This window comes from Aulonocara sp. 'chitande type north' Nkhata Bay, linkage group LG19 (genome assembly GCF_057382095.1).
Source record: "Aulonocara sp. 'chitande type north' Nkhata Bay isolate Kocher_YH1m ecotype deep benthic linkage group LG19, A_spYH_male_GT1.1, whole genome shotgun sequence".
Taxonomy (NCBI): domain Eukaryota; kingdom Metazoa; phylum Chordata; class Actinopteri; order Cichliformes; family Cichlidae; genus Aulonocara; species Aulonocara sp. 'chitande type north' Nkhata Bay.
The window spans coordinates 26,445,269-26,467,481 of NC_141362.1; the positions used below are offsets into that span (position 1 = coordinate 26,445,269).

Here is a 22,213-nt window from a genome sequence, read left to right on the forward strand (position 1 = left end):
CTGTCAGTAGACCTGCCCACATTTGCAATGCCTTTCATGTGAACACACTCGTAGCTAGATTTGGAAGTCCCGGGTTGACTTACTGAGTCGGATTGCCTTGCTTTGGTACAGGGCCCAGCACAGTTTCAAAATACAACACAAATGAGCAAAACTGTTGTTTCAAAATGTTGTGTGACTTTTTTCAAGAGTTGCTTCTTGCCAGATGTCTGAAGAGGCAGATGTTTGCCAAAATGTTCACGCCAGTTTGATCCCATGCTGCTGCTTTCTGGCCATGTAGGATATGGTGCCCCAGAAAAATCTGTGTTAAAACAAGAAAAAGAGAAAGGGAAGGAGACACAAAAGCATATTACCTCTACATGACAAAGACACAGCAAAATGTTCTGAATATGGTGACAGAAACATGACAAGCTTTAAAATGTAAGAATGAACCATTTGTTTTGCTTGCCAATCGCTGACCAGTAGCCAAAAGTGCAGTAAAATGAGAGTGGCTGGAAGGAGCAGTAAACGTGTTGTCCACATGAACTAATCCACCATCAAAATCAGGCTGAAAGGCATATCTGACAGGCCTCTAAACAAGAACACATGTATCAGTGATTCAAGCCCATAACAAAACGCCAATGACTGAAAAAGACAAGGATTTAGAAAGATAGAAGAAGACAAGAATGACACACTTCAGTAAAGAAAGGAAACAAATGCAGAGTGGGAGATGTGTCCACGGATGTCTGAGCTGCTCAGGAGTTTAGCATTTGAAAAGCATAGAAAGGATGGCAGCTGTTTGGCCCCCTAATCAAGTTACAGTATACCTGGATATCCTCCCAAACACTCTGACGTAAAGCTGATGAAAATGTTTGACACTGTCACATAGATGACAAAGAAGAGGAAAATGTGTCCACCTTCATTTGCCCATACACCTACACGACTCAGGCCTTCCTAATGAAAGCCTGAATCTGCTGTGAACTTTGAATTCATTCGGCCTCATGAATTCAAGACGCAGGATGATGACATAATTATGAAAGCCTTTTGCATGCAAATCACATTGTGTCTGCTCTGATTGTGGTGCTTCATGCATTTTTGTGGGGTGTCTTATTTTTCCTTTGTGTGTGTGTGTGTGTGTGTGTGTGTGTGTGTGTGTGTGTGTGTGTGTGTGTGTGTGTGTATGTGTGTTTTATGTAGGTATGAAGCAGCACAATGACCAAGGTACTCAGTATCGTTCAGCCATTTACACATCCAACCCCACTCAGCAGGAGATTGCGCTGAAGAGTAAAGTGGCCTTCCAGCAGGTATGATACCCCCTCACACACATCAGGAGGTTTTATTATTATATTTACTCAAGTATGGGATTGCATATAACCAAACTATAAGCCAAGTAAAGCAGTAGCCACGGAGCGACTCTTGAAAAATGTGAAGAAAGTCTCACACACCTTTCCAGTTAAAAGACTAACGTAATGCATGTATATAAATATGACTGAGTCATCATATATAGGTTTTATCAGTATATAGGAACCTTTTTGAGTGTTGCAGCAGTCTAAGTGGTAGTTTGGAGCTTTCTTTATTATTTGAATGGCAATTAAAAATTAGTGTCTGGAGTAGCAACCTCTTATGCAGTTTAGTCAAGCAAAACCATCTTTTTAGGTGATATGCATCTAAACCGTCTTTCTTAAACCGAAAGAGAGGAAGGGGGTCAAAAGGCCATCTTAACTGATTTCTAAAGCTCTCCCTTTCAGTGGCGCACGCGTGCTTCTTTTGTTCGTTCTATTGTTCTGCCCATCAGCCTGCCGATCCGTCCGTTGTTCCTGGCATCACCCTCTTCGCTCCTCCAAATGGTATTCATGGATGAGCTGGCAGGGGGCAGAGGGGAGCAAATTATGATCGTTAGGGTTACTTGGGGCTCCCGGGGTCAGCAGCCAGGCGCTGCGGGCCTGTTTTGTTGCCGTGGCAACAACCTCCCAACCTTGGCTTTGGGCTTGGGTCAGAGGTTAGAGAGGAGTGGCAGCTGGGACCATAAAGGTGGGGGAGGAAGAACATGAAAAGTACGAGAGAGCCAGTTAGATCAGAGAGTCATCGCTGACAGGTTATCAACTGAAGATGACCCTGCCCTTTGGCTGTCAACTGACCACGACCTCATCACACCCACACGCACACAAGCACACATACCACCAAGATACACCCTTGAAGTATTTTTTAAAAAGCTAAAGAGCATGGGGCAAATGGATGAAGCCTGTAACAGTCAACAAAGAAACAGGGAGAGAAATGCACAGATGGCACACATGCATTACCATCTGCATAGTAAGAGACAGGAGGAAATTACATGTGTATATTTTGAGTTTAAAAGTTCATCTTTGAACTTAGAAACGGCATTCGACCAAACAATCTTACCTGTGATCTGTTTGGCAGCTCTTTGGAGTTCACCCGGTTCACTGTAGGGCCTCAAATGCAAGTGAAAGTGAAAACTTTTAGGAGACCCAGAATAATCAGTAGTTGCGAAGTGCTTACATTGAATTTTCTTGTTACCTGGGACCAATAGCAAGTAGTTTCAATGACCCATTTTCACCTGGAATTTGAGCGTGCGGCACCCTCAACCTCTGGATGCTTGCAGTTGCAAGGACTGCACAGTTCACCTGGTGGGAGACAGCCTGTCTCATTTCAACCTTAACTGGCAAGAGTCAGTCTCGAACAGATTGGAGAAAGGCCTGCAACTAATTGCTATTCAATTTATAAAGGCAGACAGATTGGCATGTGCTCCTTCAAATAATGAAACACACAAACCTGAGTGACTAAGGTTTGTGGCAGGCAATTAACTGTAAATTATGCTTTTTACACCAAAAGCATGTCTTATTTTGTGGCTGATATGTGTGTGTGATAATTGCCTCTAGGAGTGTTTATTTATTTGGAAAGACGGGGGAGATGTTATCAGAATGAGTGTGTAATTGGCATGACTGGATGGCTCAAAGCTGTGAGCACAGTGCTAAAACTTTGGCTCTGTCCTGTCGCTCTTTATTCAGTCCCCGCTCTGAGTGTTTAGAGACGAGCCACATATTCCTGCTCCACAGTAATACTGGGATTTTATTGAAGCAGAGCAGAACTGAACTGAACTTAATGGAGCGATGGAGGGAGGGGAGGAGGAGTATCCTTGTATGCAAGGCACATACAAGGATACATCTTGCTTTCCTTTTTACAGTGAGCAGAGCCGGTTCCAGTGTTTCAGACATTTCTACACAGACGTCAGGACATAATTCAATCATCTCTCCATGGCTTTTTTTCCAGGGTTCTGTTGCCTTTATCCCATTTATCAATGCTCCCCGTCTAGCCCAAACTCAAATATATGTCAAAGGTAGCATCATGATGGTGTAAAATCTTTATAAGATCAAACAAAAACATCAAGAATGAGATTTCCATACCAGATCGGTTGGGGCCCGAGTTAAAAATGACCTCCTCCGGTGCTGTTTGCCAACAAGGTGCTGGTGGAAACTGATCTATTGTTGGCTAAAGACAAAGAAAGCAGAGATATGGAAGTTGTGTTTGGACTCAGTGAGAGAGAAGGATGATCTGTACATGAGAGTAAGAAGCAGGTGAAAGAGAGGTGGAGGCATGCTCTGGAGACAAGAGGAGTGAAAGTCTGTAGAAACAAGGCACAATACATGCGTGTGAATGAGAGGGAGACAGGTATGACAGTGAAGCTGCAGGTAGTGAAGGTATATTAGTTTGAATACCTGGGATCAACCATCCAGAGCAACGGAAAGGGCACAAGAGAGGTGAAGAAGAGAATGTAGGCAGCGTGAAGTGGGAGGAGATGAGTGTCAGGGTAACTTGTCACAGAAGGACAGCAGCATGAGTGAAAGGAAAGGATGTATTGTTTGGAGATGGTGGAACTGAGAAAAAGACCAGAGGAGGAGCTGAAGACAGCAGAGATTTTTTTGGGACTGACCAGACAAGATTAAAAATGAGTCCATCAGAGCTTAGCTGAGGTTGACCAGTTTGGAGAGAAAGTTAGAGAAGCAAGGCTGAGATTGTTTGGACATGTGCAGAGGAGGGATAGTGGATATATTGGGCATGTTAAATACGGAAGCTGCCAGAGAGGAGGAAAGGGATAGTGTGAGACGGAGGCAACCGCTAAAGGGAGAACCTGAAAGAAGAAAACCCAGACCAATGCACGCATTTGGTACAGTAACAATATCCTCATTAACACGTGGATCTTATATAGCGCTTGTCTACTGTAAGTACTCACAGTGCTTTACACAACATGGCTCAATCACCCATTCACGCTCCTTCATACAGGGACTCTTTTCTATACTAAACATCTGATATGGACGGCAACAAACATCCACAGATTTGTGATTTATCACAGTTAATCTCTGTTTTATTGCAAACACATTGCATGTAAGTGCCAACTTGACCCAATTCAAAGGAAAAATCAACAGCACGCCGACTGCCTCTTATTGCCGTTTTGTCCCTGTTTTATCGCCTTCTTGACACACCAAAGTTGCTTTGAAGATGGCAACTGACTGAGTAGTCTCAGATCTGGTCCCCGTCTTTGATGTGATCATTTCAAACATTGATGGTACACAGTCATAATAACTTCGGTCACATACGACTAAGACTTTAGATGAACGAAATCAGGCAGATATAAAAGGTTGCTTTGGCGTTTTTTTCTCCTTAAGTTCATTGTTAAATATCTCTTTTTTATTAGCGAGGATAGCAGCCATGCTAAATCTTTGCGTTATTGTCCAGCTGTTGTGTTTCCTTATCATTACTCAACACAAAACGTTAGTTTTAAATGGTAACTTGCTACTTAAGAGGACATGTTATGTCTGTATATTTGAAACTTTTCACATGTCATTACATTATTCATTCATTCATTTGTTACCAACTATGAGCAGGGAAATTATATCATCTATTTATTGCCCCTCCACTTTGAAATAATTCAGCCATCCTGAATCTCCTGTAGAACTTTCAGTCATTTTAAACATTATTTTGTACACCGAAAAGGCATAACATTATGATCACGTGCCTAATATTGTGCTGTTGCCTAAACAGCCCTGACCTGTCGAAGCGTGGACTACATGAAGGTAGAAGGTGTGCTATTTTATCTTGCAGATCCTTTTAAGTCCTGTAAGATGCGAGATGTTGGGTTTGTTTGTCCAGCACATCCCACAAATGCTTGATCAGTTGAGATCTGGGGAATTTGGAAGTCAAGTCAACACCTCAAACTTGTTGTTGTTCTCCTCAAACCTTTCCTGAACCTATTTTTCTTTGTGGCAGGGTGCATTATCCTCTCCATTAAGGGTGTACATGGTGTACAACAATGCTTAGATAGGTGGTACGTGTCAAAGTTTCCTAGAAGAACATTGCCCAAAGCATCACACTGCCTTCACCGGCTTGCCTTCTTCCCCTAGTGCATCCTGGTGTTTCCCAGATGAGTGACGCGCACTTACCCCATCATCTATGTGATACCCCAGACCAGGCTACCTTCTTCCATAGCTTCTATTGATCCATTGGTCTAGCCATCACAGTTTGGCCCCATTTGGCTCTGGTCCAACTCAAATCCTTATTTTTCCTGCTTCTAAAACAACGTTGAGGACAAAATGTTCACTTGCTCCCTAATGTATCCCACACAGTAACAGGCCCCATGACCACCTGTCAGTGGTCAAAATGTTATGCCTGATCGATGTATGATCCCCAGCAGGTCAGCAGATTAGGGTCATCTTTTCCAGGCAGCTCTAGACTAGAGAGGTTTTGTACATTGTACTCATTCAAAGAATATCAATATCACCCTTAAATATGTCATTGCATGATATGATATGTTATTGTAATATTATTAAATGATTTTCTATTATGAATTTGAGATTTTTTAAGACAAGATGAGATGTTTTTCTTTTTTTTAATAATTAAAATAGCCAGAAAAATTAAATGTAATTATTTACAAGTAGATGAATGTTAAACAAACAAACTGAGTTTGTATCACAGCACAGAAAAGGCTGTTATTGTCACAACGGGACTGAACGGACTCACGCGCAGGCTCTAGGTCTTGAAAGCACAAGAGTCTTTATTATGATGCACCAGGTGATTATTTACAAAAGTGAGGGGAAAGCCGGGCTCCGGGGGTCCACACACGAACGGGAAAGACACGCACACTCTCCGTCCACTCCTCTTCACACTCGCACACTCTCCGTCCACTCCTCCTCACACTCCACTCACTCGGGTAACACAGGGGTAGGTCCAGGGAATCTGTACACAGAGACACGAATGGGTAGTTAGGTAAATCGCTATGAAACACTTCTGAAGTCATTGAGCTGGGGTTACACTGACGAGGGTCGGCAACGGTCCAGCGACGAGAAACACAGGGCTGCCGTCTTATAAAGGAGCTGGATCACTCGTGATGAGCCACAGGTGCGTGGGCCAAGGGCAGGAGCCCGCAGGTGAGCTCCGCCCAGGCAGAGGGAGGAGGGAAAGAGGGGAAAGGAGAGAGCAGGAAAAAAATAAAAAAAGGAATACAAAACATATGTAGCCGTACTGAGCCGACCGGGTAGGCACAGGGACCCTGACAGTACCCCCCCCTCAACGGGAGCCACCCGGCGACCCACCGGGCTTACCAGGGTGCCGGCGATGGAAGTCACGGAGCAGGCGCCGACACAAAACAGCCGAGCGAGGCACCCAGGAGCGCTCTTCCGGCCCGTAGCCCTCCCAATCGACCAAATACTGGACCCCCCGCCCCCGGCGCCGAGAGTCCATAATGCGGGAGACCCCATACGCCGGCAGCCCATCAACGATCCGGGCGGGAGGCGGGGGCCCGGAAGGAGGGCACAAAGGACTGGAGAGCACGGGCTTAATCTGGGAGACATGGAAAACGTCGTGGACACGCATGTTGCGCGGAAGGTTCAACCGAACAGACACAGGGTTCACAAGCGCACCGATTTCGAATGGCCCAATAAAAGTAGGAGACAGTTTCTTGGACTCCGCCCGGAGGGGCACATAGCGGGTGGACAGCCATACCTTTTGTCCGACCGCATACTCAGGAGCCGGTGTCCGATGGCGGTCTGCGAGCTGTTTGTTACGTGCCGTCGTCCGGAGGAGGGCAGCTCGGGTGGCTCTCCACACCCGGCGACATCTATGCAGGTGGTGTTGGACGGATGGCACAGAGAGGTCACCCTCAACGGCCGGAAAGAGTGGAGGCTGAAATCCTAATGACGCCTCAAAAGGTGAAACTCCAGTGGCTGAGGAAGTCAGGCAATTGTGGGCGTACTCAATCCATGGCAGCTGGTCACTCCAGGTAGTTTGATTTGTGGACACCACACACCGCAGAGCAGCCTCCAGTTCTTGGTTCGCCCGCTCAGCCTGCCCGTTGGTCTGAGGGTGGAAGCCAGAGGACAGACCTTAGCGCCGAGGGCGGAGCAAAACTCCCTCCAGACCCGTGAAGTGAACTGGGGGCCACGGTCTGACACAATGTCCTCCGGAATTCCATGGAGGCGGAATACATGCGTGGTGAGGAGGTGAGCGGTTTCCAGGGCCGTAGGCAGCTTGGGCAAGGCAACGAAATGGACAGCTTTAGAAAACCTGTCCACAACGGTTAGAATGACTGTGTTACCTTTTGAAGCCGGTAATCCGGTGACGAAATCCAAGGCTATGTGGGACCAAGGCCGTCCCGGAGTGGGCAGCGGTTGTAGCAAACCGGAGGGAGGTTGGTTGGACGACTTGTTACGGGCGCAGGTCGTGCAGGCGGCGACGTATTCCCGTGCATCCCGAGCCAAAGTGGGCCACCAGAAGTAACGCTGGAGGAATCGTATGGTGCGGTGTACTCCCGGGTGACAGGTGAACCGGGCGGCGTGTGCCCATTGCAGTACCTGAGAACGAACAGAGGAGGGCACAAACAACTGACCTGGGGCCCCGGTCCCGGGATCTGGTTCTGTTTTCTGAGCTTCTTTAATCTGAGATTCGATTTCCCAGGTCACCGTGCCGATGGAGCTTCAGAGGAGTCATACAGTCGGGAGAGGGCGTCTGGCTTCACATTGCGGCTCCCGGGCCTGTACGTAATTGAAAAGTTGAATCTCATGAAAAAGAGAGCCCACCTCGCTTGCCGGGGATTGAGTCGCTTTGCGGCTCGGAGATACTCAAGGTTTCTGTGGTCTGTCCACACAATGAATGGTTGAGTGGCTCCCTCTAGCCAATGTCTCCATTCCTCCAGTGCTAACTTGATAGCCAGAAGTTCCCGGTCTCCAACATCATAATTGCGCTCTGCTGGGGAGAGACGGTGAGAGAAAAAGGCACATGGGTGGAGCTTACCCTCCCTCCGTTGGGACAACACCGCCCCGACCCCGGAATCCGATGCGTCCACTTCAACGACGAACTGTTGCTGGAGGTCGGGTTGGCAGAGGATAGGTGCTGTAGCGAACCGTTCTTTGAGACGTAGGAAGGCCTCCTGCGCGGATTGGTCCCACTGAAAAGACACTTTAGGAGAAGTGAGTCTGGTTAAAGGCAGAGCGAGTTTACTGAAATCTCGGATGAAGCGGCGGTAGAAGTTGGCAAAGCCTAAAAAGCGCTGGAGCTGTCGACGGTTTGGGGGTTCGGGCCAGGTAAGCACTGTTTGGACCTTCGCCGGGTCAGGTTTCAGATCACCCCGCTCTATTATGTATCCGAGAAAGGCCACGGAGTCCACGTGAAAGTCACACTTTTCGCTTTTCACAAACAGTCTGTTTTCCAGCAAACGCTGCAGAATCTGTCTGACGTGTGTCTCGTGCTCCGCCACTGTTTTAGAGAAGATAAGGATATCATCCAAGTAGACAAATGCGCACCGATTGATAAAGTCCCGGAGGACGTCATACACGAGGGCCTGGAAAACTGCTGGGGCGTTAGTCAGCCCAAAGGGCATCACCAGGTACTCAAAATGCCCCAGATGGGTGTTAAAAGCTGTTTTCCATTCGTCGCCTTCCCTGATCCGAACTAGATGGTAGGCATTGCGGAGGTCTAATTTACTGAAGATCGTTGTCTCGTGCAGAAGTTCAAAAGCCGAGGAAAGGAGCGGTAGGGGGTATTTGTTCTTAACCGTAATGTTATTAAGGCCGCGGTAATCAATGCAAGGCCGGAGAGACTTGTCCTTCTTTTCTACAAAGAAGAAGCCGGCTGCCACAGGGGAAGAGGACGGCCGGATTATGCCTGCTGCCAGTGAGTCCGTGATGTATTTCTCCATAGACGCTCTCTCAGGTTGGGAGAGACTATAAAGGCGACAGGTGGGGAGTGTGGCGCCTGGGAGAAGATCAATGGCGCAGTCATACGGCCGATGAGGTGGTAACGATTGTGCATGATCTTTACGAAAAACTTCAGCCAAGTCGTGATACACAGGTGGAACAGAGGTGAGATCCGGAGGCTCAGACAGGTTATTTGGAGGAGACGCGGAGGGCGGAGTTGCAGCCCAGAGGCAATTCATGTGACAATCCACTCCCCAGCCCACCACGCATTCAGATTTCCAGTCGATATGAGGGTTATGCTGTCGCAACCAGGGGTGACCTAAGACAAGCGGTGTTTGAGGAGCTTTAAACACGAATAGGCTTAGAACCTCGGTGTGGTTGCCGGAGAGTGTGAGTGACACGGGCTCTGAGACATGGGTTATATCAGGCAGCCGCTGCCCAGATAAGGCGGTGACATGTAAACGATGAGGTAGAGGGTCAGACCCAACCCCTAATTTTTCCGCGAGGGCTGAATCGATAAAGCTCTGTTCCGCGCCAGAGTCAATTAACGCCATCACAGAATGGGTTTTTGTGTGAACTGTTAACTTGGCCGGTAACATTAAGCGCGGAAGGGAGCTTTTACTAGACAGGTCGCCCACCAGTACTCCCTTAACTACGGGCGGGCGCCCCCTTTTGGTCGAGATGGACAGGTGGCAATGAAGTGGCCCTTACGGCCGCAGTACAGGCACTCACCAGAGACCATGCGTTGCTGACGTTCCGCGGGTGTTAGCCGTGAGCGACCCAGCTGCATGGGCTGCTCGCCTTCCTCGCTTAGCTCGCCACTGTGGGCAGCACTGGGTTTAGCCCTCCATTCCCCCGCTGGTGGGCCCAAGAGCGCCCGTGGCTCCTGAAAGGCCCGCCCCCGGAGGTCTCTGCGAGCCTGAAGGCGATCATCTAACTTAATGCACAGAGTCATTAGAGAGTCAAGAGAGGCAGGCAGGTCATGCATTATTAGTTCGCCTTTTAATTCATCACAGATGTTATTAAGCAAGGCACTCTTTAGCGCCTCCTTCCCCCACCCCGTTTGCTCAGCCAAAACCCAGAAATTGACAGAATAATCCGACATCCTGCGTCTACCTTGTTTAAGATTTAACAGGCGTTGAGCGGCGGCGGCAGCCTCGGATCCTTTGTCAAAAACGCTCTTAAACTTAGACAAAAACTCGGGGTAGGAGATGTCGGGGTGGGATCGTAGCACTGCCTGGGCCCACTGTAGAGCGCGATCACGTAACAGTTGCACAAAGAAGGAAATCTTATCTCCATTGCCAGGGTACCAGTGAATTTGCTGACGAAAAAAATAAGTGAGTTGTGTGAGAAATCCTGCACACTTATCCAACTCACCATGAAACAGTTCAGGAGAGGGAGGCTGATGCCCGACGACCACAGGTGTGGGGGGTTCGTGCCCGGGATGGGTTCGTCTGCCGGAGAGGCTGGCGGGGGCGGAGAGTCAGTCAACGGGGTCCGCTGGGCGAGAGCCAGAGACAAAGCGGCAACGTCTCCACTGAGCCGCATCAACATATGCTCGTGTCGCTGCAACAGCTCATCCAACGAGACCGGGGCTGGGGCGGGTGACGCCGAGCCTGCTGAGTCCATTGTGGCTGGACCGTTCTGTCACAACGGGACTGAACGGACTCACGCGCAGGCTCTAGGTCTTGAAAGCACAAGAGTCTTTATTATGATGCACCAGGTGATTATTTACAAAAGTGAGGGGAAAGCCGGGCTCCGGGGGTCCACACACGAACGGGAAAGACACGCACACTCTCTGTCCACTCCTCTTCACACTCGCACACTCTCCGTCCACTCCTCCTCACACTCCACTCACTCGGGTAACACAGGGGTAGGTCCAGGGAATCTGTACACAGAGACACGAATGGGTAGTTAGGTAAATCGCTATGAAACACTTCTGAAGTCATTGAGCTGGGGTTACACTGACGAGGGTCGGCAACGGTCCAGCGACGAGAAACGCAGGGCTGCCGTCTTATAAAGGAGCTGGATCACTCGTGATGAGCCACAGGTGCGTGGGCCAAGGGCAGGAGCCCGCAGGTGAGCTCCGCCCAGGCAGAGGGAGGAGGGAAAGAGGGGAAAGGAGAGAGCAGGAAAAAAATAAAAAAAGGAATACAAAACATATGTAGCCGTACTGAGCCGACCGGGTAGGCACAGGGACCCTGACAGTTATAGTGAGCATTATATCATCACCTGCCTGAGAAGGGCTGAGAATAAATAACCAGTCCATAGAAGACCCTTCAAAACACACACACTCACATTTGCAAACTTCTAGAATAGAAACAGTATTCACTCAATCTCCCCGACTCTCTGGAACGCTGCTGACTCCACCAATCTGTCAGCCACTTCAGTGGCACCCCAGTTCCATCTGAGGGCCACTGGGACCACTGGGATACGTGTCTTCCCAAAGCAGCTGACACACTCTGAACCAAAATGGCAGCTTCCTGCCCTGAAATGGTTGCCTCGCCACATTGATGCTGAGTCTCAAGAACGTCTGGCTTGAAAACAGCATCTCTACGGAGGAAGAGCTTGCTGTGTGTGTGTATGCGCTTGTGAGGTTGTATGTGAGTGTGTATTTTATCCTGAAAGCCCAATGCTGTCTGGGAGAGCATCAGGAGAAGTGAATGCATGTTCAAGAAGAGTGACAAGAGAGAGTGGGTGGAGGCGATCTAAGACAACCAGAGATAAGGCATCACAAAATCCCTATTCCACCCCACTGCCAGCACATGACTCACCCACACTCGCGTGTACATACAGACGCACACAGACATACATTTGGCACATACAGGCACAGCCCAATGAATAATTAACCCATACGAAGAGTCTCTTCTGCAGGGCTTTCAGTTTCTTAACTTCAGCATTGAGAGAGTGGGGGGGTGCATGGAGGCTTGGGAGAGTGAGGCAGAAAAGCTTGTTTAAGCGCGAGAGCAGAGAGGGAGGGGGGAGGGGGTGGGTGAGGGAGAGGAGGGGAGGGGAGGAGAAGGGGGTTCTCTATAATGAAATTTGAAATTTGCAGAACATCAAAGGCTTCTGTAGCCAAGCTGCTGTGGCAGCAGAGCAGAGAGGAGGAGTGCATCACTTTCTCTCCCTCTGTCTTCCCCCATCCCTCTTTTCCCCCCCATCTCTTTTTCTTTCTATCCCTCCCTCTCTGCTAAAATGTGTCTCCCTTGAGCTAGGGTGAGGGGCGTGGGGGTGAGTGGAGGGTGAGAGAGAGAAGGGATGGGAAGAGTTGATTAGGAGAGTCGGGGGGTGGGGGTGGCTTAGAGATGGGTTAGGGGAGAGAAAAATGGATGAACGGGGGGTTCTATATATATATACACGTGTGTGTGTGTGTGTGTGTGTGTGTGCATGTATGAACAATAGGTTTTATCAAGCCAGCTTGAATACTGTGTGCGTGTGTATGCGCACATGCATGTGTGCAGGGCCTTGGAGGGGTGAGTGTGCCCTCTGATAAAGCATCCTAACTTAATGAGCTTGAAATGGGTGGGGGGTGGAGGGTGTAGGGGTGGTGCGCAGGGGTTCGGATGATGGCTGGGAAAAAAAAAGGAGGAGATCATTTGAGGCTGGAAGTCTTGAGGAGAAGCCCGGGGGCTGTTAAAACAGGGCACAACATCAGCAGGTTTCAGAATCACGCTTCTCGTCGCACAAGCTCACGTTCCACATTTTGGAAAGTCGTCAGAAAGTGAGATTTACCCTTCCAGTGATTCCCCGGCTCTAGCGTTCTCAACCCAGTCTGTGCTGCACATTTTTTTTTAAAAATTGTTTAAATTTAGCTGCACGCCGAACTGATCAATATTAAAACAGCATTATCGGCTTAGATGAATTAATAAGTAGAAAAATTTTAGTGGAATATTGTTCACAGGCAACTTCTTTTTTTTAAGTCGCCGCCTGCGAGTGAGATGTTGCCGATCGCCTTGCAGCTGCGATGTTCGAAGGCGATCGCTTTTCACGGGAACGTCGAGCTGATCTTCTGCATTTGGGGTCTTCTGATAGCGAGCTACTTGTTGTCTGCCCTGGGAAAAAGAAAAAAATGCAGGAGCGTGCACCACCTTGCTCCGAGACTGAAGAGCGTGCATCCTCTCTCTCCCGCTCGAAATGTAGGAGTGTTTTTTTCTGCTCACAAAATGTAGGAGCCCTCGCTTAAGAAGCCCAGCTAAAATGGATGCCTGACCCATGATGACAGAGGGAAAGAGAGATGAGCAGAGCAGGCAAAAAAAAAGAAAAAGAAAAATCACAGTTGCACACATACAGATGCAGCGATGTGCATGATGAGTTTTACACTCATTGCATTTCACAAAACCTCACATGAACAATACAATATCCTTTTTTTCTGTTATTGTGTATGACCACACTCTGGTCACTGATCTTCACTCCATTTCTTCAAAAGTCGCTCTTTTGCTCCATTTTTTTCTCTTTTTGTATTTCCCTTAGAGTCCTTCCATCACTCCCACTCTGCCTCTCTCCCCGAGGTCACTGAGGGCAAGCATGGTGCCGTGGACTGGAGCATGAATATCACGTCGGGCTTTTTCGTGTATTTGCAGGCAGAGCCGCAGCCCGGCATTTCGCCACAGAGCAGGTTTGCCGTCCGTAGTACTCAGAGTGTATTTACATTTTTAAGATGTTGAAGAGCTTTTTGTGCTCCAGAGTTCATGTTTGCAGCTGCAGTCAGTGCCGTGCTGGCTTTTAGATCTGAGCGAAAGGAGATGGATAGCGGGTAGGAACGCGCAAATCTTATTTTGTCTTTGCGCAAACATGCGAACAACTGCTTTGCTCGAGTATTAACATTTTATGCTTCTTTATATTTCCATTTCTTTTGCCTTTTAGCTGTTACATTCAGTACATTTACACGATAAAACATTAATTCAGTATTATAGAATATATACTACCCAACGCTTCGTAAAAGAGTCAAAACTCGCCTGATTACGCAACTTTAAAGTCTGATTACACAGTAAGTCATCAACACAGACAGGCAAAGCACGATGAATAATTAACCCATACGAAGAGTGTTTTCTGCAGGGCTGCAATTTTGCTTAAGGTCTCAGTACTTTTTCATCCACAGTTAAACTATCAGATTTACATTGTAAATATACTGAAATTTATGGCAACACTGTACTTAATTATGATAATGGCAATAAAGCTAATTGGAATTAGCGACCAAGACGGAGGTGAGAGCTCAAAAGAAAAATGGAGAGACCCAAATAGCAGCAGTGACACACCGGTGAAAGTATAGCAGACTAAGTCATGATTACATAAATCACCGAATTGAGGTCATATCCCTCTTTCAAATGTCTTCACCATGAGTCACTGAGTGTCACAAACTCTATGTCAGTGCCTGACTCTTCCCCACCACTCTGCAGCCGTAGGCCTTCCGAGGGAAGACGACACAGAGAGACAAGGCAGTGGGGTAAGGAAGAGAGAGAGGGAGAGAGTACATTTTTCCTCCTCCACCTCAACCCTCTCTCGGGGTGTCACGTCCTATTTGTGTCCCGGGGCCGCCTCTCTAGCGATGGCGATGGTGCGAGGGGCTCTCTCGCTTGGATGGCGAACGGGGAGGACTTGGTAGCACGAAGCAAAGTCCTCTGTGCTCACATGGGAGAAAGAGCGAGAGAATCGGCAATGGAGGGAGATGCAGAGAGAGAGAGAGAAACAGACATGCACCCATTCAGCCATGTCTTTGACATGGGAGTCTTTCCGACAGGCGTGAAGAAAGGAAGGGCTGACTGGGCTGAGTGAGCTCAGCCCTGGACACACACACAAACATGTTTTTGTCACTTAAGAGGACATTGCATTGACTTGCGTTCATTAGCTTCAAATTTAATCCAGCGTTAACTGCGAGCCATGACTAGCCGCAATGCTAACTATGATCTTTGCTAAATAAAAACATATTAACCCTAAAATGCTTCGCTTTTTGGGGATCAGGTCCCCATGATGTGGATTTGTGACAAGATATCTGACTCCACAAATTGACTAACAGCACACACACCTTTTGCATCAGCCGTCTCACACTCATATACATATTTGCACATGCAAACACGCTTCTGCCTGTCTCTCGGTAACCATCATTTGAACGTCATCAACTTTTTCCTATCTAGAATTTTCTCCCCCTCATCTTTACATCCTTTCCTACCCTCCATATTCTTCCTTCCATGCCTTTGCTGCTGCCGCCGCTGCTGCAGTGAGAGAGAGAGAAAGCAAAGCCACATAAGGTTATACACAGTGGCATGACGCCATGCATTTTGATTTATAGATCTAAAATGGCCGCCGTGTTGTGACTGCTGTACAAGGCTGGATGGAGAGCGAGGGAGTGGTGTGGGGGTGTCAGGGTGGAGGTGTATGTATACTCAGAATAGCAGACCTTTGCTTGGACGTGGCGCTCCCTTCACACGGAGCATCCTCTGCCCCGGAGGGTTCTCTGCTACTGTGGTTTGGTGGTGATGGCGGATTAATTAGGCCATGATGTACAAAGCTCTTTGCTTGTGCCGGCTGGCTAACCACAGTGCTGGTGGATACAAGCAGGAAAATTGGTTCTTCTTTAGCAGACTGCTCACAGTTTGCCTTTTTAAAAGGTAAATACGTCTGTGCTCCTGAGGCTCGGGCTCTGTGTTAAGGACTGCATTGTGTTGTAGTTTGGATTGTGGACACTGGGTCCTTCCTGCAGGAAGCCCTCACATTGTAGCGGCAACCACTGAGGAGTTAGAGGTCAGCTGCTGCCTCAGCCTCTCTGTGGGATGCAGAGCTTTGATTTACTGACTCCACTGCATCACCTCCAGCAAACCCGAGCACACACGGTTAGTACCACACTGCCTCCATGTGGGCAACATCACACACTACCCTGCTGCTTTTCACTGACATTAGTCTCAGTTAGAAATGATATTTTTTTCTGATATTGTCTCACTCTCTCATCACACAATTACTGATGACCAAAGGTATGAGGTTAGCTTGTTGAACTCTCACAGCTAAATAGCTCTAGGCAGTGAAAAACAGCATACCGCTGCTTCATTGTGAGTTTTTATTGTTTCTCTTTTCCAACAGACTCATCAGCTCAGTTATAATTAGTAATTTAATCAAAGAAATTGTAACAGTTTTGATGATGGACTGACTGATTTAACAAGCAAAATCTGGTCATGTGGGTTTTTTACTAAGTATAGTCACTGTCTACTTCATTGGCTGGAGCTATTCAAGTGTTTGTTAATACAAATATCTAATCAGCCAATCACATGACAGCAACTGTATGTATTTAGGCATATAGACATGGTCAAGATGATGTGCTGAAGATATAACTGAATATCAGAATGGGGAAGAAAAGTGGTTTAAGCTGCACAGCCGTCCCTTGGGTTTAGCAGCAGTTCTCTGAATGACAATGCCTTGTTGATGCCAGAGGTCAAAGGAGAATGGCCAGATTTCTTCGAGCTGACAGGAGGGCAACAGTAACACTATAACAACTTGACACAACCAAGGTATGCAGACCTTCTGTCAGCTTAGAACAGTAACGTGAGGCTACAGTTCACAAAATCTGACAACATAGAAAATTGGAAAATGCTGCCTGGTCTGATGAGTCTCGATTTCTGCTGAGACATCAAAATTTGCCATAAATTCCTGAAAACACAAATCCTTGCCGCTGGTGGATGTTTAATGGTGTTTCGTGGCACACTTTAGGTCCCTTAGGACCATTTGTACATGGTTGCTAACCATGTACATCCGTTTATGACTGCAGTCAATATGGAGCAAAATCCCTGATTATGTTTCCATTGGCGTGAAGAATTAAGGAAAAAGGGATCCAGCCTAGTGCTGGCAATATGTACCCTATCCCTAACCCTAAAGTGACCGGCGAGTGTATAAAAATGTCAACTTACAGTTTTTTCTGATTGCTTAAGCACATTTTTTGTAACTATTGGCTAATTTTGCAAAACTCTTCACACAAATAAGAAAACCTGTCACCCAATCATCAAAACATTGTAGTTCTCTTGCAAAAGCGAACACAGCTAGATTAACTCTTCACACCTTTGTAAAAATGGTGTTTCCGTATCAAACAGTACACACAAGCCATCATCTACTAAGCACACAATGCGCCAACTGCACACTGATGGTATGAATACAAAACACATCTGGCTTTTGCTTTCTCTGTGCACAAGGTAGGCTATGTCAGTTTGAGCTCATACTTCTGTCATAGATCCATAAGCATAGAGGGATCCAAACTTCAAGTACTGGTGTTTATTCAAACACATCAAAACAAACACAAGTGTTTATTTCCAAGTATAGGATTATTTGCAATCGCCATAATGACTATATGGGTTACTTGGTCTGCAGTGAACATGCTTCCTCTGCCCCCAGCATCTGGTCATCTAGCAATTCTGTAAAGTAACAATTTCAGTATTTTTACATCAATGGTATTGTTGTGTTTCTCATTGGCATATGGCAGTGCTACAAATCTTTGTGCGAAGTGACTGTACTAACCGATTCTCATTTCAAGATGTCCTTATGATGCTTGCTACAGTGTAGCGGCTCGAGTTAGGCTGGACCCGTTGGCCAGTTTCCCTCAGGGTCATTCCACGGTTGATTACATGGTCCACTATTGTAGCTCTGATGTCATCAGCAATTCTATTTCTTACTCTTCCTACCCTTCCTCTCCCCCCTCCTCATCTTCCTCTCCCCCCTCCTCGTCTTCCTCTTGCTCCTCCTTGTCCTTGTCGTCCTCTTCATCCTACTTCTTCACCTCCACGTCCTCTTCCTCGGCCTCCTCTACTTCTCACTCTTTCTGCTCCCTCCATTGTACTCCGCACACACAGCTTACCTGTATTATAGTGCTTAGGCTGATTGCAAAGTGAACTAATTATCTAAAAAAGTTTTCACATGTGAAAGTGTGCCAGACAGTTGGCAAGTTAGTGTTAATGATAGCCATACATGTGTATACTTTTGCTAGGAGTGTGTTGGAAATTTGGTAATTGAGTGTTGTGCAGTGAATTGTGCCTACCGTTTTGCAAAGTGTGTGTTACAAAATTGCAAACTGAGTGCAAAGCAGTTTTTGTGCTTTTAGTTTTGCAAACTCAGTGAGTGGTTTTGCTATAAGTCTGAATAGTTTTAGAGATTGTGCTACAGGAATCACAGTTAGGGTTTAAGCATTCAGAAAAAACTGTAATCCATATTTTGTTTGTTGAAAATTGATTAGTTACTGTTACAGTTTTTTCTGATTGCTTAAGCACATTTTTTGTAACTATTGGCTAATTTTGCAAAACTCTTCACACAAATAAGAAAACCTGTCACCCAATCATCAAAACATTGTAGTTCTCTTGCAAAAGCGAACACAGCTAGATTAACTCTTCACACCTTTGTAAAAATGGTGTTTCCGTATCAAACAGTACACACAAGCCATCATCTACTAAGCACACAATGCGCCAACTGCACACTGATGGTATGAATACAAAACACATCTGGCTTTTGCTTTCTCTGTGCACAAGGTAGGCTATGTCAGTTTGAGCTCATACTTCTGTCATAGATCCATAAGCATAGAGGGATCCAAACTTCAAGTACTGGTGTTTATTCAAACACATCAAAACAAACACAAGTGTTTATTTCCAAGTATAGGATTATTTGCAATCGCCATAATGACTATATGGGTTACTTGGTCTGCAGTGAACATGCTTCCTCTGCCCCCAGCATCTGGTCATCTAGCAATTCTGTAAAGTAACAATTTCAGTATTTTTACATCAATGGTATTGGTGTGTTTCTCATTGGCATACGGCAGTGCTACAAATCTTTGTGCGAAGTGACTGTACTAACCGATTCTCAAAATGTCCTTATGATACTTGCTACAGTGTAGCGGCTCGAGTTAGGCTGAACCCGTTGGCCAGTTTCCCTCAGGGTCATTCCACGGTTGATTACATGGTCCACTATTGTAGCTCTGATGTCATCAGCAATTCTATTTCTTACTCTTCCTACCCTTCCTCTCCCCCCTCCTCGTCTTCCTCTTGCTCCTCCTTGTCCTTGTCGTCCTCTTCATCCTACTTCTTCACCTCCACGTCCTCTTCCTCGGCCTCCTCTACTTCTCACTCTTTCTGCTCCCTCCATTGTACTCCGCACACACAGCTTACCTGTATTATAGTGCTTAGGCTGATTGCAAAGTGAACTAATTATCTAAAAAAGTTTTCACATGTGAAAGTGTGCCAGACAGTTGGCAAATTAGTGTTAATGATAGCCATACATGTGTATACTTTTGCTAGGAGTGTGTTGGAAATTTGATAATTGAGTGTTGTGCAGTGAATTGTGCCTACAGTTTTGCAAAGTGTGTGTTACAAAATTGCAAACTGAGTGCAAAGCAGTTTTTGTGCTTTTAGTTTTGCAAACTCAGTGAGTGGTTTTGCTGTAAGTCTGAATAGTTTTAGAGATTGTGCTACAGGAATCACAGTTAGGGTTTAAGCATTCAGAAAAAACTGTAATCTAGCTGTGTTCGCTTTTGCAAGAGAACTACAATGCTTTGATTATTGGGTGACAGGTTTTCTTATTTGTGTGAAGAGTTTTGCAAAATTAGCCAATAGTTACAAAAAATGTGCTTAAGCAATCAGAAAAAACTGTAATTAACCCCAACCCTGATTACCAGCGGTGCTGGTTAATAAAAATGAAGCAGAAGAGCTCTCATAAAACCAAAGTGATGAGCCAAAACCTGCTCAGAAGGAGTGTAAAGTTTAGGGATAGATCTTTGAGGTTTGTACAATCACAACCTTCTACACAATACTCTTATCGGATATAAACAACATACTTAATGACTTACATGCAGAAGGTAAGAACATGCTCATCCTTCTTGAGCACATTCAGCTCTTGTTTTGTTGTACTTTCTGAGCCCATCTCACGCCCCCACAAAGCAAAGCACCTCAGTGCTGCAAACTGCTCTCTCTGAGGTGTAGCAATCTGTTGTACACACAAGCTACTTGTTGCCCACAGACAGTCCCAGTGCAGCTCAGACTTGTTGTTTGTCAGCTCTCAGGAGCACTGATCTAGAGAGGCCTGAGTGCTTGTATTATTAGATAGAGAAAACCACTCAGCACAGCAGGTAAACCTTTGATATATCTGTCAGAGGTGTTTTTCAAGGCGTTATGAGTGTCTATGTGAACGAGCGTGCTGCTTTAGTGGGTTTGAAGCCTTCTCTCAAGGTGTTTAGAAAAGGCTAAGTGTGAAAATGTCTTAAAGAGGCCTCAAAGAGAGCGGATACTCTTTGATGCTTTGTCCCACAGAGAGAGCCACAGAAGCACGCTGCACTACAAAACAAAAGATGTTCCTTTCTTCTGTCACTCAATCACCCTGCTTTCTAGTTGAGGAGCAGAAACCCTTTACTGTATGAGGGAGATGTATTGGAAGTTCACACGCAATACACTACAGAATTTGAAAAAAAAAACATTTAAGAGGTGTGTTCATTTGAGGAAGCTAAGGGAGTTGGAGAAAGCAATGCTGAATATATTTCATGAGTGTGGTAATGAAAGCAGTGTGGAGGATACAAACCCACAACGTAATGACAATGACTAACCTCAGTCAATGGCATCACTGTGCTGAGCATCAGCTGAATAACAAACAGTGTACACTATGAACAGGTGCTTTTTTTTCTTTTCTTTTTATTTCTCAGTTTGCATTCAGTTTTAACTAAAGTGGTGAATGTTTGTGTTTTGTCTCTAGGAGCTGGAGAAAAAAGGATATGGTCCCATTACAACTGAGATTCTGGTTGGGCAGCAGTTTTACTACGCTGAGGACTATCACCAGCAGTACCTGAAGAAGGTACCTAAAGGCTACTGTGGCCTCAAAGGCACCGGGATTTCCTGTCCCATCGGCGCCAGAAAGGATGAACTGTGAGCCACGTGTGGTGAGAGAGGGAAAATACTCAGCTCGCAGAATATGCTTCAAGGCACTAATTTCATTGTTCGCAGTCCATGCATCTAATTTATTTTCTTTTTCTTATAAATGGACTGTATCTACAATGCATCTGTCCGTATTTGTAAGATAATAACACATTAGTCAACATCATTACTGAGCCTCATATCTGTTATAAGCTTCAGTAATTCCTGGCTGCCTTCCAGCTATGGAGAACACAAACATGTGTAAAACATTTTTGAGAGATTTTCTAAATAAAACAAAACAAAAAAAACCTTGAAAAACTTGGAGAGCAATGACACAAAATAAATGTTTAAAAGCTGCATAAAAATTAATTTGAAACATGATTGAATTTTGTATTGCAGTGCTCTTTTTGACTGCAGTAACTAACAGCTTCCAGAGGGTGGCGAGATTTCACAAAAGAAATCCATACGTTATGTATAAATATACATATAATGTGGGATGAGTGTATAAACATTGTCTTGGTAAACTGGAAGATGAAACGGTTTTCTAACCTGATCCGTGTAATCCGTCTCACCTCCAACACTGCCACAGCACTGTGACAAAGCTCAGTTTCTTATACTTCTTAGCAGGCAAAGACACCAATACTAGCTTGATTTTAATGCTGTTTTTCTTTAGTTTTTAACTTTTCTAAACACTGCAATTTAATTCCTTTTATTACTTGTTGCCTTTCTTATTATTACACTGGAAATAAAAATGTTTCTCCTCCTACCTTATGTTTAGTGTGCAGGTGTTTGTGTATATATATCAGTATGTGTTAATTTATGCATATGTCTGCCCACAAAGCTCTGTATATATACACACACAGATATCTATATTTATAAAATAAAGAAAAACCACTGCGTAAAGTATTTTGTCCCCTTTTCAGCCCCATTTGAGAAGGGACGTACCACTGGGGGGACAAATGGGTGACTCACTGTGATAAACAGATGCACATTCAAAGGCCATTCATTCTGAATCACACAATGACACACTTGAATACCCGTGCATTCAATATGATACACGGTTTGCTTAAACTTTCACTCTACGCTACGTAGCCCATAATTAGGAATGAAAGGCTCATTATTTGACATACTTAAAAGAATTGAATTTCCGATTCTGCCTTGTGTGCAGAATTTCTT

General features: G+C 45.8%; 1 protein-coding gene across 7 annotated transcripts in view; it reads left to right on the plus strand.

Moving 5' to 3' along the window:
- Positions 1-21,940, plus strand: part of msrab (methionine sulfoxide reductase Ab) — a 45,663-nt gene extending 23,723 nt beyond the window's left edge. For 3 of the 7 annotated variants that reach the window (XM_086275699.1, XM_086275703.1, XM_086275701.1), the window contains exon 6: positions 20,880-21,940. In XM_086275699.1, coding sequence (XP_086131825.1) covers positions 20,880-21,053 — 174 coding nt within the window. In that variant the 3' untranslated portion in view covers positions 21,054-21,940. Of the gene's footprint in view, positions 1-1,173; positions 1,281-13,649; positions 13,795-20,879 lie in introns of all 7 variants that reach the window. The other 4 variants (XR_015126462.1, XR_015126463.1, XM_086275702.1 and 1 more) reach the window with 4 other exon arrangements.
- The last annotated feature ends 273 nt before the right edge of the window (positions 21,941-22,213 follow it).